A 19,446-nucleotide genomic window follows, 5' to 3' on the forward strand; every position below is an offset into this window, starting at 1 on the left:
AGTAAAGTAAGGGATTACTATTGCAAAAAACGGTAATTAGATTACCGTTACTTTCCCGTAGGAACGCTGCGTTACTGCGTTACTAAAACCGTGATTTTTTTGCGAGAATGTCTCATGACAGTGAAGTAAGCGAGTGCGACGTTCGTGACAACAGCTGTGTGCACATCAACAATGGATAATATATCGAGTGCGGAGAGACTATGAGCGTGCAGCGTTTAAAGCGTGGAAGTACTGACCTTTGAGTTTGATTCCATAAAAAGTGACAAAAGCATTAGTGTCCGTTGTGGTGGGAAGAAAACTTATTTTTACAGCGAAAAAAACCCTAAACAAGCACCGAGTGCGCTACGACGTAATGGGAAATTCACAGAGAAACTCGCGGATTCTTCCACTGACCGCCACGGCACACCTGCACCAGGGTAAACCTCCGCCTACCCCACTCCTGCTTTACAGGAGAAAATAGAGCAACAGGACCGCTAGTCTTTGATATTATTTATTTTCTGCTGTGTTTTACTTGCATCTATTTGAAAGACTGAGTGTAAACACAAAAATATTTTATTTTATGTGCTGGAATGTGCAGAAAATAGGTTTAAATGTTAAACTAATTTCTTCAAGTCAGAGAATGGTGCATATAATTTAATTTTTGCTTGATGCATAAAATTAAAAGATTAAAACTGATAAAACAAGTTTAAAAAAAGAGACTTTTCCATTTGATTACATTTTGTATGATGGATTATGCAGAAAAAGTAGAATTGGGCTGAAAGATCTATCGCTTTATCACCTATTCAGGTTGTAAATCGTGTTTTTAAAAAGTAACTAAGTAATTAATTACTTTTGAAAATAAGTAATCAGTAAAGTAACGGGATTACTTTTTTGGGGAAGTAATCAGTAATTAATTACTGATTACTTTTTTCAAGTAACTTGACCAACACTGTTGGTGAGTTTAAATTTATTAGTTCCCTTTGTGATCCTCCTCTGTTCCCCGAGTCTTTCCTCTGTGGTTGTTTCCAGCTCGTGTTGCATGTGAGTCTGCATGTTTAGCTGCTTCCTGTCTTAATTTGGTTGTCTTGTGTGTTTTGTGCTCTGTATCTAGTTTAAATTCGCTGCCTCGTTATCCCTGATTTATTCCGATTGTGTCTTCCAACTCTTTTCTAAGTCTACTCTTGCCCCTTTGTCTTGCTGTCACACAGTGCTGTGTGCTTTGCTGCTCTGTGTTGGATGTCATAACCATCTGTAGGTTCACATTCTCCAAGAGGTGAGAAGTCATTTTTGGGATGTGTGTGGACCAACTTTCAGATATTTTTTGCAGCAGAGCAGCATGGACAACAGGAAATTTAAAGTTTGCACATGAATTTAATCAAGGATCTCGTTGGCTTGTTTGCTGACTTAAAGCCTCTGTGGACAATAGTGTAGGCAGCGGATATCAAGGCCAAGTCTCTCTGTCCTGTCCTGTTTATGAGTGCAAACATCTATAAAAGTAAAACTGTACATCATCAGTGGTTTAACAATCGCATCTTACAGGCGCTCCTGGTTGCCCTTTATTTCCAGATTCTCCTTTGGCGCCACAGTCACCTCTGCTCCCTCTGGGTCCTCTCCTACCTGGTGCACCCCTGTCTCCCTTTAAATATCAGAGTTACTTTAGCCTCAACAAGAAACATCTGGAGACATGCAGGTCATTTTATGAGGTAAAAAGAAAGCTGTTACAGGCGGTCCCCTTGATCCAGGATAGCTGAAACCTTGCCTTCCTCTGTCACCCTTTAGAAGAAAAACAACGTGGATGAGAGTAAATTATTTACTGATAATCATGAACAGAAATGCTCAGACTTTCTTTTTACCTTTGGTCCAAGTGGCCCAGTGTCTCCCCTTGGTCCTGAATCTCCAGGATCTCCCGTCGTGCCCTGCAGCCACAGAAGATAAAATTCAAATAAAAAAAGAATCTACTTGAAAAAGGAGAAAATGATGATGATGATGATAAAGTTATAAAGCAACAAACATTTCGTCCAGGGGCGCCTAGTTCTCCTGGCTGACCCCTCGGTCCCGGTAGTCCCAGTTCCCCCTGTCAGAGAGAGAAAATAACAGACAACCCTTTTTACTGGACTCGACCTTGACTCCAGCCCACACAGGCACATGCAGGATGAGTTTCACTGATGTGGATTTGGCAGTTTCAAGCTAATCATTTCAAATTACTTTATAGTTTCTGATATTTTCATCTGGAAAATAAGTGTTTTTATGATGAAGGCATGGCTCCAGTGTTGAATGTCTAATGAAGGCATGCCAGGTTCTTGGGAAGCCTCTGAGTCATTGCTCATCAAAAATCCACCCACAGCGTGATCTCCTCACCTTAGCGCCCTTGAGTCCATTTTCCCCAGGCCGACCTCTGCTTCCCTCCGGGCCTCGTTCTCCCTCACAAAATAAATTAATGTGTCAGAATTCATACCAAACCATTAATTACTTCCCAATATATACAAGACACAACAGTAACAGGGAGGTAATAATTCTGCCTCAGGGAAGTGTCTGAGGAATTTTTCTGAGATGACCCACTGAAAGACAGAACTGTGTTATACTAGTTGGGATTTCACTATTTCAGTTCCTCAGAATTAAAAACCACAAGCACACTTTGGACTTTCTTCCTCAAAGTTCTTTCTTAATTCATCTTTCTTAAAAGGTCACAGGAAGCCAGTGTTTCACAGTATTTCAAACCAGCAGCTAAAATGGTGCAATTTTGCTTAAAATAAGCGGAAAATGAAATGCCATTCATACAATAAGACAATTCATTAAAAAAACAATGACAAAAGCTTACCTTTTCCCCTTTTGGCCCAGTGTTTCCTTGTGATCCCTTTATTCCCGGGTTTCCTCTCCTCCCCTATGAATATTTATTTAGTAAATTTCTTTTAACTATTTTCCAAATGGGGATTTTTTTTTTCCAAGTAAAAACACGAGTCAAATACCTCTTCGCCTTTTGCCCCAGGTGAACCCTTTCTCCCCTGCAAGTGTCAACAGTTTAATTTGAGAGTTGGTTTTGTAACATCAGTTTAGTGCACATGTAAAAAAAATCATAAAATAAAATAAATTCAGGGCTGTACCGGACTCCCTCTTTGTCCAGGCTGTCCTGGATTTCCTTGGTTTCCTCTTTCACCCTAAAAAGCAGACATTCAGTTTTAAAGTAAAGAAAAATCTTTGTTGTGCGCTCAGTATTTTTTCCACTTGTTTTTTAATTTGAAGGTTACCTTCAGACCTGGATTACCCTTAGGGCCTGGGGGGCCTGGCTTTCCAGGAAGGCCTGTGTCACCCTAAACAAATGCAAAAACAATCAAAAAGAAAAGCCACAAAAAATACATAACTGGACATAATGTAACATTATTAACTGAGCTTCAGTGAACTCTAAAAAAATGGTAAATGGCCTGTATTTGTATAGCGCTTTACTAGTCCCTAAGGAAGTGTCTTGCCCAAGGACACGACGACCGAGACTGTCGGAGGCGGGGCTCGAGCCGGCAACCTTCCGATTACAAGACGAACTGCCAACTCTTGAGCCACGATCGCCCCATCAAACAAGTTTATAAGGAAAAAAATGGGCATGTCTGATTGTCTAGTCATTGACTCTGTAGTCGAGTGAGCATGGGCAAAGATACAGTCCCAATCAAAAATCTAAGACTTTAAAAATGCCAAAATATCATATTTTGCATGGTTGGATCCAAGTGGAGTTTCAACATGTAACAAAAAGAAATGGGAGCGAGACAAAACATTTTTTGAGCATGCAATTTATTGAAAACAACACTTAAACTGTTTTACAGCTGATCAAAAATGTATAACTACATGCCATTCAAAGGCCAAATCTGTGCAAAAATGTGGATTCATTGTCATTTTCTGTCAGGTAGTCACACTGTCATGACGTTCTGATGGCAAAGGCAAAAAAAATGTTCCCTTTTTGAATGTGGTCGGGATGTTGGACTGCCAGGGGTGCACATAAGTGGTCCGCAGGTGCGCATGCGCGGTCAAAATAAAAGACACGCACCAGATAAGAAGTTGCAACGCACGTTTGCGTACATAAGATTTTCTGGAGGAGGACAGACATTTGTTTAGAACTCTTAAAGATGTCGAAGAGGCAAGCTCCTTTAAGCAATTACTTTGGTGTTCCTACACCTCCAAAGAAATGTCAGAAGGAGTCAGAACCGCAAAAGAAGCGCGTATTCTTGGTTGCAGGAGGTGAGCTGGCTTCAAACAAATGCCAGCTCACTTATGTGCACCACTGGAACTGCATAAGCAGGGTCTCTCGCAGCACGCCATCGCTGCTGAGGTGGGGCGCAGTAAGACAGTCATTTGGAATTTCTTAAATGATCCCTAGCGTTATGGAACAAAAAAGTCAAAAAGTGGAAGACCCAAAGAAATTTCACCAGCACTGAGCTGGAGGATCCAATTGCCTGCCTGTAAAGACACTGGACAGTCCTTGAACCAAATTAAGGCCGTTACTGGTCCTGACTGGAGCCCCATAAACATCAGAATGTAACCTTGATGGTTCTGATGGTTTCCAAACTTACTGGCATGACAAGCAGATCCAACCTGAGATGTTTTCTACGCACCACAGTGGAGGGGGCGCATTAATGGTCTGGGGTGCTTTTTCCTTCAGTGGAACAATGGAGCTTCAGGAGGTGCAGGGGTGTCAAACGGTTGCTGGCTATGTCCAGATGTTGCAGAGAGCAACATTGTCTGTGTGGTAACAGCTGGGTTTTCCAACAGGACAACGTTAGGGTACACAGTGCCTGCAGGTTACAGTGGTTTTTTTGTTTGTTTGTTTGTTTTTTTGAGGTGTGGTCCTAAACTGATCAGGCAGTTTAAACATTGTTTTCAATAAATTGTATGCTCAAATTTTTTTTTGCCTCATCCCCATTTCTTTTTGTTGCATGCTGTGCTGAAGCTCTACTTGGAACCTTGTTAAGATCCAACCATGCAAAATATGATTTCTTTCTTTTTTGGGCCATTTTTCAAGTGGTCTTAAACTTTTGATCGAGACTGAATGTCTGCACACAGCCCAAATATTTAGCCTGAGCTGTGCTTTGGCTACATTCATGACGCATAATTCAGGAAATCATCAGTACCAACAGTTACATCTGCATGAGCTGTACAAGTTGAATGTACTGACAGAATAAACACAAATATGTCAAGAAAAAAAATGTCGAAAAAATGTCTGCCGAGCTGCTGCAGCCGTCAGCTATGTCAGATGATTTAATTATGAAAAAAGAGCATTTCCTCTTTGTATTTATGTGCTGTCATTTCACTGCATAACATATGTTATGTTTGCATGGCTGGAAAAGGGAGGGGGTTCCTGTTTATGAATACAGCACGATGAAGGTGCTAACATGTCAGCATACTGTTTGGTGGCACATGTTAGGCCACATGTTAACTGCTATTCAGACTAATGTTCAGCTTCTCTGTGATATGCATGTCCAGATTAGGAGTTCTGGAATATGTGACATGTGTTTTAATATTCATGCCGATGCCCAATTTAGAATCACCCATTAACCAAACACACATGTCTCTGGACTGTTCTTGCTGTGAGGTGAAAGCGCTAACCACTACACCACGTGCCACGCAATACAGACAAGTATTTTTAAGATCAATTTAAAAAAAGACAAAAACCTAATTATAGCTTTTTAAAAAAATCCTTTAAGAAGACAAACTGAAAGATTTAGATTTTTGCTTCCGTTGTGACAGGCATATTTTAAAATGCACCCATAAATCAATGCACATCTCAGTCTCACAGAAGTGCCTTAACTAATGAGAGCTGTTAAACTCTAATTCACTGGCTGAAGCTGCTCTCACGTTCCCTCATTCGTCTTGAACACGACAGTGTTTTTTGGTGGAGGGCTTTTCTGTTTATACTTCAAGTAACGGTCAGACAGCCCACATCAGCCTAATCTATCATTTTTGAGGCAAACATTGTGTTGCCACAGAAAGGCAATACATAATATCATAACCTAAAGCTCTTATTAGCACAACAGCAAGAGGCTGCACTACCAAGCAAATTCAACATACCCTGGATATCTTTCAGTCATTAATCTGGCTAAGGAGTCACACTAAGTCCTTATCGACAGGATAAGTTCAGTCAGGTTTTTCCAATCTAGCTGTGGGCATGTTCCCATGAAAGGTGTGGTGCTGATAGGTCTGCTAGGAGCAGAGGAGTACTTTTTCAAAGTAAGACAAAATCTAATAATAAAAAGATATGAAAAGGTTAAACACGCAAAACAGGCAAAAAGAAATGCAGCTGCTGCTGTGCAAAATTTTGCAGTATGAGCGTAACAGGAAACAGGGGCGCATCTACAGAGCAGCAGTGGGTGTGTGTGTGTATGGGGGGGGCTTGTCAACCTCAAGGTAAAGCAGTTATTAAAAGGAGTTTGGGGGTTATATTATCTATCTGACTACAGTCCAGTGGTGATTTAGAGATCTCCAAACAGCTGGTCTTCAAATATTTTTCTCTGACCTTTCTTGGTGCTTGTACCTTTTGGCAATCAGAGCGCATTTTGACTGTTTAATAAACAGTCCATAATGTTATGAATCACAGTATCTGTGAATCAGCTATGAATGTGTTGTTGTAGCACCAGCACCACATAGGCAGAAAAGTGGTCTTGAAGTAAAGATTGACCCTCACACAGACCAAAAGAAAATCCAGATTAAACCTTGTCCAACTAAAATAATAGTAGTTGGTTCACTTGACAGAACTTACTGTTTTAACCCGACATGCCAGCTTGTGCAGGCATTTGGAGTTCAGTCCTAGCAGATCACATCGTTCAGCTGTTCTGATACCTGTTAAAGCTAAAGAAATATTAGAAATGGTTCTTCAAGGCTCTGCTGTGCCACCTTTAAGAAGCACACTGAAAATTACACACTATTTTCTTGTGACAGTACTTTCCTTTCATATATTTGACTTGTTGACATTAAATGACCGTGCCACCGGTGGAATGGTGGTTAGCACTTTTGGCGCATAGCAAGAAGGTCCTGAGTTCAATTCAATTCAGCTAAGTTCAATTGTGATCTGCTAGGATTAAACACCAAATGCCTGCATAAGCTGGCATGTCGGGTTAAAACAGTAAGTTCTGTCAAGTGAACCAACTACTAGTATTTTAGATAGACATGGTTTAATATGTATTTTCGTTTGGTCTTTGTGAGGGTCAATCTTTACTACAAGACCACTTTTCTGAAAAGGATAAGAGGAAGTGAATGGATGGATGAAATTAAATGAATAAATTAGGTATGCCCTCTGAAACTTGTGATTGTTTCACCAAAACACATGTAAGTCAGCAGGTATTTTTAGCTGCTGCCTTTTTTTGCCAAGAAGTCGCTGCATCAGCTGGATATTTGCTTTTACACCGGATGCCCTTCCTGATGCAGCTACACAGCGACTACACTGGCTTGCAACCCCCCAAGGTTGGGCTTGTTATTATCAGGTGAATGTGACAACCACTACAGTATGGAAATAACTTCACTAGAATCCATCTAATTACTGTGAATACTTCACTCTAGACTCAAGTGCTGAAATTACCAACTGACCACATACCAAAATGCAATCGTGTGAATATATTTTTTTGTTCACTCTAAATAACACTTAGTCTCTTTCAGTATGAACCGAAATGATTAGATTATTGTGATTTAATTCAGACCTTTTCTCCTTTGTCACCTAATAGTCCAGTTTCACCAGCATCTCCTGGGTAGCCATCTGGTCCCTTTTAGAGACAAATAAAAAGTGCCTCAGTGGTTCATTTAACCAGAAATGCTTACAATACTAGAAAAGGTCAATGTTAAAGAGAATCAGTGAAATACATGCAGCTGTATGGCTGATATAAGTTGTTAAAATGAAACAAAGACATACAAATAAATATTAAATGCTTGACTTACCTTGTCGCCTGGATCACCTTTACAACCGGGAGCTCCAATTCGTCCAATTTTCCCCTGAAGATTTCAAAGGAGCATTCATATAATATCAGTATATTTATAATCAGATTACCATTATGGTAAAAATCGCACCGTAAACACTCACCTTTTGCCCATCAGTTCCATTCTTGCCAGTCGAACCTGCAACACCCTTTAGCGAAGAGATAAAATGAACTTCAGTGCATAAATGCTCTTAATTTTGGATGTTGCAGTGCATGAAGATGAAGCATTAAACTGTTTTTTTTTTTTTTTTTTTTTTTACCTTTGCTCCAGTTAATCCAATTTCACCCTGTTGAGATAAAACAGACCCATTAGTCCCCCAAAACACTTCCTTCAGTTTAATAAATGAACAGAAATGAGAAATATAAGGATTTTAACTCTTACCTTGTCACCCTTTAAACCAGCTTCTCCCTACGGAAAAGCACAAAAGGACACATTAATGAGATTAAAAATACATCGTGTAATTTTAATTAAATCAGTTAAATAATTTAATTAATTTTAATGAAATAAAATCATCAACGAGTAGGGCTCAGCAAACCTTTGGACCAGGTCGTCCAATTGGACCTTCAATGCCAGGATCACCCTGAAATGTAACAAATATATAACTCAGTAAATAACAGTGCACTTTTTAAAATATATTTAGGTTTCTAGACGTAAATTCTAGGTACCTGTCTTCCTCTTTCACCCTTTGGCCCTGGTGGGCCTCTGTCTCCTTTTGTGCCCTATAAAGATCCAGAGACATACACATTTCAAAAGATGAATCATCGGCACGAGCAATAATAAAAATTATTGACTTTAATTCAGTTTTTAAGTCTCACTTTTGGACCTGAGGGACCTCTTAGTCCAGGGCGCCCAGGACTCTCAAAACATCTTGGTTTATAACACTGTGAGATGGAAGAGAAAAACAAAACAATATTAAAAGACTGAAGCCTTTTAAATACCAGAATTGTTAAAAGGAAGCTATTCTGCTAATTTCCAACGTCATAGTTTCAGTCTTGGACTTATAGCAGCTTTGCATGAGTGACTGAAACAAGCCTTTTTAGCTCCTTTCCCCTTCCCTTTGTGGCAGTTTTGTTCTGATTGGTTGTCTTTGGTAAAGAGAGTATTTGAAAGGCAAGTGGGCGGGGCTTCTGTGCTTGACATGATTATATTGGGGACATATCCTCTCTTTGACCTCACAAACGGCCAACAGTACAAAAAATGTGTGAAACTGACAGGGTTGGATCCTGAGCTTGTGGCTAATAGGGATTACTTGCACATACACTCATTATGTGGAACTTAACATAATGAGTAACCTTCTTACCTGTAAATATGCTTGGTATTTCTGCAAAAAAAAAAAGAAAAAAAGACAGCAGTCAGTGAGAGTCACCTGACACAACATTTTAAGGCTAAAAGACGTCAGCTCACCATTGCTTTTACGATACGATCAATGGTTTTAGTGCTCAGTCTTGGTTTGCCATCAACGATTTCCACGGCTATGTAGTCGTCACGGAACAGCTCGTACGGAGAGTTCGCTATCTCCCTCATTCCAAATTCGTCGATCTCCTTGGACGCTGCTACTGAGAAAATCTGGATCCCTTGATCCCGGGCCTTTTCTGCCATCACCTTGATCCCTGAACATGGATTTCCTGTCACGTAGCCATCAGTGATGACCACAGCGAAGAGAACCGCCTTCGTCTCTGTGTAATGTTGGGTCATGTGGTGAGTCATGTTTTTGAGGGCACAGTCGATGTAGGTGCCTTTGCCCAGGTATCGGATCGAAGCGAGATTCCTGATGAAGTTCTCTCTGGTTGTGAGCTGGCTGAAGACCACCTGCTTCTGGGAGAAGTGCAGCCCACCTATGGACCAAGTGATCTGGATATGGCCCCTGTACTCCTCATCAGCCAGCCTCTCGGCAAAGATCTTTGTGAATTCTCTGATACTCTCCACCAGGCTGCCAGGTGGGGGCTCCTGCAATGCGATGGTTTCTGAGGTGTCAATAGTGAAGTACACTCTGATGGGACAGTCGATTATACCTGCTGGAGGAGAAGACAGCTGTTACTTTTAATTGGAAAAATAATTAAATTGTATTTAGATGCTGAAATGCATCACTTTCATCCTAATTATTTAATACTTGAAACATCATAATAAAAAGCAGCAAAATGCTGGTTAATCTGTGTAGTTTGTGTCCTGGGCTGGTTGATTTTGCCAGGTTACATAGATAGAATGAAAATGATGAAAAATGTGAGGACTATAAGACATTTATGTGTTGTGCTGCAGAGATCTAACTACTACTACTACATGCTAAATAGATAGCACAGGCCTCTCAGATTCAAATTTTGCTGACCGGACGTCGTGTTTTTCTTTTTTAAGTCTATAATTGTAAATCGTGGTCACTGTGCAAAAATGGCTGAAGCTATTTTTTGAAAAGGGACATGAGGGGAAATAACTGGTCAATCATCTGGCTTAGTTTTTTGTTTGTTTGTGTTTTTTAGCTGAGCACAGCAAACCAAGATTGTTTAAGATTGTGCAGTCTTGCAGAGGAAAACACATGCTCGCTAAATCGTGTAGAAATTAAAGAGCACATAGGAGCTGGAGCCTTTGCTTCAGGTTATAGAACCATCTTAATATAACCACCTTATTAGAACCACCTTAAGAAGCAATAGCTTGAAGTAATTATTTTTGGGATGATTTTATCAGTCTCTCACATCATCGTTGACAAAATTTGGCCACTTATCTTTACAGCATTGCATTCACTGAGGTTTGCAGGCATTTCCTTCTGCGCAGCTTGTTTCTACCAGTGCATTTCAATCAGATTAAGGTCTAGACATTAACTGTACCATTGCAACAGCTCCATTCTTTGGTTTTCTCAGCCGTTCTATTGCAAATTTGCTGCTGTGCTTCTGACCTAAATTTAGCTGAGCTTTAGCTGCATGCTGTCACACAGGTATCCTCACATTTGACTCTAGATTACTTTGGTATACAGAGGATCCAAATACTTTCACAGCTGAATCAATTAAAGTCAAAAAACTTAAAAAATTACCATTATTTTAACCCAGAAAGAAATTAAGGGAACCTTCACCTTCACAGCCTTCAGGTCTTGGTGTGGGCTCAGGCAAGAGTGGAGGTACCGTTGGCTCTGGACTGTCACCTCGCCCCGGTATTGGCCTGGGTCCTCGAGGTGTAAGTTGAAGGTTTACAGTTTGGACCAGCAATACAAAGACAAACCCTGAAAGCATTGCCATTTTTTTCTGCAAAAAAAGAAAAGAAAAGAAATAAAAAAGAAAAACCCAAACAAGACAAGCAGGGATGAATAAAACTGTTCTTTAGAGATTATTTTTGACTGTAAAGCTGTAACTTCATGCAGGAAATAGCTGTCAAACATGTGAGTGTTCACAGAAGGCGTCTACACAGCGCTTAGGAATGTTTAATGTTGTTTTAAGTCATGTCAGTGAACAGCCACACTGTGTGGAAACAGAAGACAGAAGAATGTTTGAAACTGCATGTTTCATCCCACCTGTTTAATTAAACTGAAATCAGAAGGAGCAGGAAAGATTCTGTGGAACTCCCGTCCCACGAGAGTTACTGTTTGATAAGAGCTGACAAGATGGTGGTGTGTTATTGCTGGTGATAATTTACAATTTCTTTTCTGGAAGTGGAAAATACCAACATCAGAAATGACAAATGAATAAAACTCAGCTTAAAACTGCTGCTTAGTGCAATTTCAGTCTGCAGGAGGGGCTTCCAGACTATTTCATGTCAGGAATTTCAAATACAAAAAAACAACAAGATAAAAATCAAACCTGTGGGCGGGGGTGCTGATGTTGATGTTGCACAGAGATGGAATGTAGCTTATTTGGTTTAATGCTTCCGCTCTATCACGTCCCAGAGGGCATACTGAACAGTTTTATTCTATTGAAATCATATTTACACGCTACTTCATACAGCTTGCAAGTACTGAGTTAGGCCCTCTTTTACCTTCAGGACTGACTTAATTCTTCACGGCATGGATTCAACAAGGTGGTAAAAACAATCCACACAAGATTTTGCTCCATATTTAACTGATAGCATCACATCCAAATGCTGCAGCAGGAATAAACTCATCAGACCAGGCAATGTTTTTTCCGATCTTCTATCATCCAATTTTGTGCAGGAAAATTCCAGTCAACAGTTTTTTAAACACTCAGATCCTGTCAACAACAACCATGCCATGCTCAAAGTCACCTCTCTTCTCTGTTACCACACTACATTTGCACTGAAAGCTGCCCAATGCATTCTGAATGCTCCACTTACTTTATTAACATTTCAATGTCAACATGATCAAAAAAATAAAACAAATAAAAAGTAAATCAGAAACGCGACTCTCTGGTAGAGCAGTCCTGTTTAATTTTATTAGATTTTACATTATACAGATTATACCTAACAAAGTGTCCTGTGCCGATGCTTAATTGTATTGTTAAATCCTTTATTTAAACACATTGTGTGCCTCAAACGTAGCTTGAGGCACACAATGGCAGAAAAGCCACACACAGGCACACAAAAATAAAAATCTATCTACTTTATACACATTTAGAAGTTAAGAAAAACATGTGAAGGCTGATTTCAGACACAGGCCCAATTATAACCTTTAAAACGTAATTTCATGTTTTATGCAGTTTCTTTTCTTTTCGAAATAAACATGCAATATAATATATATAAGCATTTAATGAAAATTAATTTATGCTGTCATGTTAAGTGGAGTACTACAGAGATGGAACACCTTTTTCTTTTCTGAAAGAAGTCAAAAAAAAGTTTTTGTTTTACACCACAGAGAATCTAAATATATTCTAAAATTCACATTAACTGTAGGGGAAAAAAGAGGTAACCAGAAGATTAATTTATACAGTCTATCAGTCGGCATAGCGTGCAGTACAACCCTTTAAATCTCCGGTAAATTTAAAATAAAATGTAGGCTGCTTACCGAGGCGACGGAAAAGAGAAAGTAAACTCCAAGCTGTGATTAGAGACCTACAAGATATTCAAGAAATTTCTACAGATGGTAAACCTGACACACCCGTCTCAGCGGGACTGTTCCCAATAAGAAAACATCAGAGGGGGGATGGAGGGGCAGCTCTGGGTCGTTTGCGAACGAGCGCTAGAGACTCAGGCGTCAATGGAGAGAGAGAGAGATGTTCAGATGATTGTTTGCTGGCAGCTGGAGATCAGCAAGGTCTCCAGGACAGGTCGGGAGACTTAAGAGGTTTTGAATAAATAGAAAAGGCTGAAATAAGCCATTTATCCACCTGATCAGACGGATTAAATGTCAGAGTCACAGCAGATTCTCTCTAAAGAGCAGCTTTACAAACACATCAGCTCCCAGTGCTACATATCCTTACATGGAGACAGCTGCTCACACTCACCCCCTCTGCTTATGTTTCAAGGCTATACAGCGTGAGAGATGTCATGCTGGAATTTAAGTGCAGAAGCTTTATTCTTTTTTACCATACTTTCACTTTGTTCAGTTATTAGATCAGACTGTTGAAAGGAAAATCAAATGATGAGTGTTTTCTGCCTCCAGCCTGTCAAAGATGAGGATTGACTGCTTTTCTCACTTTAAAATCAAAGAGACCCTGAATTAAGACAAAGAAAGATGCTGACAATGTGAAAACCGAGCACCCAGCTTACTTTAATGGAGTGTTGGATAAGTTCACATGTTGCTCTTTCAAGTGAAAGTACACGTGTTTTTTTCGTGGGTTTTTTTCTTATGGAGATTTTCATCCCAGATGTGTAACCTCAGTTTCAACAAAGTCGGGACACTGTGTTAAATGTGCACTTGAAAATAAAGAATGCAGTGATTTTCACATCTTATAAACCCAAATGTTATTCACAGTAAAATGCAGAAAATATATCAAGTACTTAAACTAAGGTGTTTATCATTTAATGAAAAATACTAGCTCATTTTGAATTTTATACCAGCACATCTCCAAAAAGTTGGGAAGGGGGGAAACAAAAGACTGACAAGCTAAGTAGCTAGAATCCGATATCAGACAAGAATGGGACAATATTCCTCTCCCAAAGGTCCAACAGCTGGTCTCCTCAGTTCCCAAATCTTTATGGACTGTTGTTTAAAGAAGATCAGCTGAGAGTTCTTGATTATATTAGAAGATCTCTGCTCATACTGAGAAACTGAGACTGCAAGCTCATGTGTTGAGACTTGTCAATCACGGGGTAGCCACTCCTCTTAAGAATATCATATGTTTGTCTCTACAGTATCCAACATGGTTGACCACAAATATGAAATATTTATTTAATGCAATGAAACCATGATCCAATTTTGAAACTGATTACTGAGGTTATAGTATAACTGAGCAGTAAGGTCATTTTCCCAAAGGTTTCTGTACAATTTGATTTCATTGTGCAACCAAAGTATCCCCCTGCTGGCCATCGTAAGGAATGCATATTTATTAGGCTTGACTTTTAAGAGACACTGAGCCCACTCAGTCGTTTTTATCCACTTAAATGGTGTGCATGACTGATTTTACCTCCAGTGGGCCAAGTTTTCATGGTATAAAGTCCAAATAGTCCTGCAGACTCCAGTGTTTGTTTTGTCATCTCACAGATTATGTGACCTTATACAGCAAATAGGAAAACTTTGTCTTTATCCACTGACTGTGACATATACTTTTGCTGATGCTAGCACACCTGCAAATTATTATTAAAACTGGAAAATAATAATGAAAATATCTGCTCGTCTGCCACTTTGTTGGCCCGATCATTTCAGTCACATGACAGCGACTCAGTTCATTTAGACATGGTCAAGACGACCTGCTGAAGTTCAAACTGAGCATCATTTAAATGCCACAGTCTACCCGAGTATTGTTGCTTACCATCCTTATCTTACACCGTCGTACTTGCTGTTGTTGTCCATGTCACAAAGCTCAGATCATCTCAAAATGGCATCTTGAACATGGAAAACAAGTTCACTGTAACTCAAATGGCATGTGGAGTCACCAGAGTTCAGTCAAATTGAGCATCTTTGGTATGTGGTTGAACAGGACATTCACATCATGTGCAGCTGTGTGATGCTATCTAAAATGCCCTTTGTTGTAATGCCACAAAGGATTAAAGCAATTCTGAAGGCAAAAGGGGGTCAAACCGGTACTGGGTACTGTGTACTTAATAAAATGCCCTGTGAGAGCTTAAATTTAACGAAAAAATTAAACTGCTTTGTTTTGACCACTGGTGGCGCTGTGGAGCAAAGGTTTGATGAGCGGGTCCACGTTCGAGTGAAGGGCACACTGTGGCCAAGTGGACAGGGTGTTCTAGGAATCCATCCTACCTGACAAACCTACCCTTGTTTCTGCGCATGCGCACAACACGAAATTCAGTGGCGAACCGTCCTACCTTTGTGAATATGAGCTAGAAACATACTCTGACGGGTAAAGTGCCAAACCATGCTACCTTTGTGAATGTGACCGACAAGCATAGTTTAACGGGTAAAATGAAGTGGCAAACCGTCCTGGCTTTATTAATATGAGCTACAAGCATATTCTGATGGGAAAAGTTAAGTGGCAAACCGTAATACCTACTTACATTTGTGTTGGAATTTCTCTGTGACAACAGAAATGTGCATAAACTACTTACGGTAGGACGTTTTGCCAAAGTAGGACCGGTGGATGCTGGCTTTCTCACTGAACTACAGGTAAAGACCAGGTACCAGGTACATATGGATGCAAACACGCCTCCATATATTAAATATATACATTTTTTAAATTAGACCTCATGAAAATGTACCCAGAAAATGGAAATAGGAACATTTCTTTAAAACAAACAAACAACAAAAACGTGCTAATTAAAAACCACATTTAGATAAAAAAATCCAAAAAATAAAATCAAATTTTTCCGGGACTTTGAGACCTTATATACTTTACTATGCCATATTATTATAGTATATATTAATAATATACTACATAAATTATTGTGACATACAATTTCAATTGAATTATAAGTTAGCATCATCATTATACTTTTTAAAGTTCAAAACTTTTTAAATAAAATTCTTTTTTTTTTTTTAAAGAAATTCTTTAGAAAGACGCTGGAAAGGTTTAGAAGATTCTCCAAACTTTTCCCGTGATAGCATCCATTTGTTCATCATGATGCAGTAAAGATTATGAATCTTCTATTCTTTTGTCTTCAGATAACGTCCAATTTCCAGGTAATAATTCGGACAGCAGTGAATCAGGGAAGTTTGTAGTTTTCTGTTCACTGCAAACACGATGTCTCAGCATCCAACTGGAGTTACAGCACGCCTGCAGGCGGAAAAAAATTAGTGTAAAAATATTATTTTATATATTATTATATATATTATATATATTATATATTATATTATATATATAATATATATATTATATATATTATATATATTATCAGTGAGTATACCATTCTCATTGTTCTCTGTTATTCTCACCTCTTTTTGGACACAGAGTCTTTCTTTTGACATAAATAACTATAACTATGCCAATAACTAAAATCGTCAACAAGCAGCCAATGATGATTGGGACCACATTATCCTGATCTTGTTCTTCACACTGAGCATCAGTTGTAGCATTTCCTGGTCTTATCAGCTTAAGGTTTAGTGATTCACATCTGGAAGGACAGAGAGACACTTTACAGGAAAATGTACAGATGTGCCACAATCACTGCTGCTGGAACAAATCAGACGTGTCTGTGTCTGCTGTGACTTACGGTCTGTGTGGCTGACAAAACTTTAAAGTTCCATCTGAAAATGTCCCATTGCTGCAGTCAGAGCACTCAGTGTCTCTGAAGGCTGTTCCTGCACAAACATGATGTTTACACCATTTTCAGCATGTACATCATGAAGGATCAGTGAGTGACTGTGACATCAGAGTAATTACACGTGTCAGGGACTCCACCTTTAATTGTGATTTAAAATTGTTTAAAAATACAAATATGATCCTTCTAAGCTTTACTATAAAGTTAATAACACCTCATTCAGAAACCACTGCAAGTAACAAACAGATTATTTCATCCAGGTTATTTACACTACAAGCATAAGAAACCAACCTGTTTGACTGATGTATTCTCCTGGTTGACATTGCCTGTGTTTGTGTGCTGCCATGCAGCTACCAGCTGCACGGTCAACACAGTAGAATCCATTCTCTGGTTTACAAACTGTATCTAATGTTGATGTGCATGTCCTGTTCTCCTTCAGACCAAAACCTGTGAGCATGTAGAGAGGACACATGTTACAGAGACAAGGCTGAGATGGTTTCTACACGTGCAGGGAGGGATAGGGAATATACACTGGACATAGGATGTTGAAGATGGAGGTTTCAGGTAGGAGGAGGAAAAGAAGAGCATAGACAAAATTCATGGATGTGGTGAAGAAAGAGATGGAGAGATGGTGTGAGAGAAGAGGATGCTAGGGATTGGTGAAGAATGAGCCAGAGGGGTCACTGCTGTGGTGACATGTCATTCATCAAAAGTTACTTAAAATTATTTTGATTGATTTACTAAAATTTTGTAATAATTGACAGATTGAATGATTTGACATGTTAATTAAAATAATACATTTATAGAAAACGTTAATGAAATGATGCTTCATTTTATTTAGATGGAAATCTAAAGGTTAAGTGGAGGCAACATCATATCGCAGAGCATGAGAGCTGATCATGAGCTCATGTGGAATATCTTGAGGCATAATTACTTAATCAGTTAATGTGTTAAACATGTCGCCAGTTTGTCACATTCATTTACATGCAGTCATACATGTTTTAAATCAATGTCAAACCATCTTTAACTGTATTAATTCTTACATCACATTAACAGCAGAACATGCAGTAACAACTTCCCTAGTTTCATAAATAAAAACCTACTTGGGTCACAGATTGTGCAGTGAGTGCATTGTTTGAGTCCACTGGGCTTATCCATGTGGGTTCCACCCTCGCAGGCCACACAGGAAGTGTGTGCAGTCTCTGTGCAATCTGTCTTGACTCGATTTCCTGTTAAATAAAAGAACGGCAGACTATTTTCAATGCATATCGTTTTTACTCATGTAAACTGCGAAATCTTTAGAGTTATAAAGGTATGAAGTTGAACTTTTACATATAGAGAGACAGTAAAGAGCAGGACTTTATGTTTAATAACCAAAGTAAAATCAGCCTCTAACATTCAGCTGGATCTTACCTGCAGGACACTTTTGACAGCATAGGTCTTGTGCTTGATACATTGTTGAAGGACACGAGAGAGTGAGGACACTGAATACTTTCATCATGATTAACTGAAAACAAAGAAAAAGGAATGCATTTAAAAGCAGAACCACGCTTCAAACTGAGAACTAACAGAGAGCAGCAGGAGGTGGAAAGGAAGAAAGATATGAAATGAAATGCACAACAACCTGAAAATGAGAGCCGATCAGTGAAGAAGGAAGATAGTGAGGATTATGATATCAATTTAAAGGAAAAGTAGACAGTATGGGAAATTATATCATGTAATTCACAAAGTGAATTAAACACATGCAGAAGTGATTCAGAAAATACTGAGGGGGTTAAATAGTTGGAGAGAAGGAAAAAATATTAAGTATGAATTAGTTACATTAAAAAAAAAAGAAGCTTTTTGTAAGTTTGTATGAAAAATATTTTACCAGCAACACTGCAGCTGTCAAAGAATTTCCTCCTGAAGTCATTTTATACAGCAGAATGAAGAATTTCCTGAACTGAAGACAGTCTCACTGAGATTTGCAAGGAGATGAGCTGTATGATCTAAAACAGCAGGAGAACATCTGAAAAAAAATATGTAAGTGAGCAGCAGGAAACCTGGTTCATGTGGATATTAAAACCGTACGGTACAGGTTAAAAAGTAGTATCTTGTTGTTTGTTTATCATAATTAACCTCCTAAGACCTGACCTCTTTCATGGCATGCATTTTTAATTTCTCTTTGCTATTTGGGCTGAATGGGACCCGATGGATGTAAAAACAAAGAATTATCTTTTTACATGGTTTTGCCCTACAAGGGCCTCATATGCACATATGAGGACATTCGTTTTTAAAATTAAAAACGAATGTCCGTGGATATCAGTGGATATCAGGCCCTTGTAGAGCAACATTTAGTATTGTGGTCTAGACAACCCAAAATGTGATGTCCACATATGTGGATGCCAGGTCCTAGGAGGTTAAAGAAAAAAATATTTAAAGGAACAACATATTGGGGTGAGTGAGCATAAAGTAAAGTTGTAGCATAAAGAACAAGAAGACATAAAATAAAATTGGTGTTTCTGGTTCCCCGGTCCGTATTACAGGAAGCGGGTTTACGGCAGGAACCTACCTGCAGATGTTCTTTGACAAAGTCTTCACTTGCTGTTGCACCTGCAGCTTGTTTAAGGTGTACAGCCTGTAAGAACAGAGACAGTGACGACCGTATATTGTGATTCACTACAAAATCTATAGGATACATCTTTCCAACACTGACAGGCAGCTGTCAGGTTGTCAGCAAGTTCCTGTGCATGAAAACATTTACCATAAGCATTCAACTTTCTTGGTCCATGAGAT

At 39.1% G+C, this 19,446-nt stretch overlaps 2 protein-coding genes across 6 annotated transcripts in view; both read right to left on the minus strand.

The window, feature by feature from the left end:
* LOC146370523 (collagen alpha-2(VI) chain-like) overlaps positions 1–15,708 on the minus strand; it is a 21,667-nt gene extending 5,959 nt beyond the window's left edge. The window contains exons 1-21 of one of the 4 annotated variants that reach the window (XM_084908002.1): positions 14,766–15,708; positions 10,982–11,150; positions 9,328–9,935; positions 9,224–9,244; positions 8,739–8,804; positions 8,589–8,642; positions 8,459–8,503; positions 8,305–8,331; positions 8,183–8,209; positions 8,027–8,071; positions 7,885–7,938; positions 7,650–7,712; positions 3,225–3,287; positions 3,081–3,134; positions 2,946–2,981; positions 2,798–2,860; positions 2,338–2,400; positions 1,991–2,053; positions 1,833–1,895; positions 1,702–1,752; positions 1,517–1,615 (exon numbers count right to left, since the gene is read on the minus strand). In XM_084908002.1, the coding sequence (XP_084764128.1) occupies positions 1,517–1,615; positions 1,702–1,752; positions 1,833–1,895; positions 1,991–2,053; positions 2,338–2,400; positions 2,798–2,860; positions 2,946–2,981; positions 3,081–3,134; positions 3,225–3,287; positions 7,650–7,712; positions 7,885–7,938; positions 8,027–8,071; positions 8,183–8,209; positions 8,305–8,331; positions 8,459–8,503; positions 8,589–8,642; positions 8,739–8,804; positions 9,224–9,244; positions 9,328–9,935; positions 10,982–11,150; positions 14,766–14,768 (1,737 nt within the window). In that variant the 5' untranslated portion in view covers positions 14,769–15,708. Of the gene's footprint in view, positions 1–1,516; positions 1,616–1,701; positions 1,753–1,832; positions 1,896–1,990; positions 2,054–2,337; positions 2,401–2,797; positions 2,861–2,945; positions 2,982–3,080; positions 3,135–3,224; positions 3,288–7,649; positions 7,713–7,884; positions 7,939–8,026; positions 8,072–8,182; positions 8,210–8,304; positions 8,332–8,458; positions 8,504–8,588; positions 8,643–8,738; positions 8,805–9,223; positions 9,245–9,327; positions 9,939–10,981; positions 11,151–11,416 lie in introns of all 4 variants that reach the window. The other 3 variants (XM_084908001.1, XM_084908004.1, XM_084908003.1) reach the window with 3 other exon arrangements.
* On the minus strand, positions 12,860–18,656 carry LOC146370524 (tumor necrosis factor receptor superfamily member 5-like). Of its 2 annotated transcripts, XM_084908016.1 has the most exons (7): positions 18,542–18,656; positions 18,085–18,178; positions 17,775–17,900; positions 16,963–17,118; positions 16,624–16,711; positions 16,346–16,524; positions 12,860–16,187 (listed from the first exon to the last, which is right to left on the minus strand). In XM_084908016.1, exons 1-7 carry the CDS (start codon positions 18,581–18,583, stop codon positions 16,177–16,179), a joined length of 696 nt encoding a protein of 231 aa, XP_084764142.1. In that variant the 5' UTR covers positions 18,584–18,656; the 3' UTR covers positions 12,860–16,176. The 2 variants fall into 2 exon arrangements, with proteins under 2 accessions (XP_084764142.1, XP_084764141.1); XM_084908015.1 differs by lacking the exon at positions 12,860–16,187 and having other exon boundaries at positions 16,323–16,524.
* Between the last annotated feature and the right edge of the window lie 790 nt (positions 18,657–19,446).

The sequence above is a fragment of the Perissodus microlepis genome, chromosome 16, assembly GCF_051167445.1.
Source record: "Perissodus microlepis isolate ML-2025 ecotype Zambia chromosome 16, ASM5116744v1, whole genome shotgun sequence".
Classification (NCBI taxonomy): Eukaryota; Metazoa; Chordata; class Actinopteri; order Cichliformes; family Cichlidae; genus Perissodus; species Perissodus microlepis.

Bases quoted from the DNA above. Each gene is read 5' to 3' on its own strand.
- LOC146370524 (XM_084908015.1), bottom strand. From the start codon at position 18,583: ATGACTTCAGGAGGAAATTCTTTGACAGCTGCAGTGTTGCTG. The intron at 18,179-18,541 runs GTAAAATATTTT...CTTTGTTTTCAG, and splicing joins TGACAGCTGCAGTGTTGCTG to TTAATCATGATGAAAGTATT. The intron at 17,901-18,084 runs GTAAGATCCAGC...TTTATTTAACAG, and splicing joins CTGTCAAAAGTGTCCTGCAG to GAAATCGAGTCAAGACAGAT.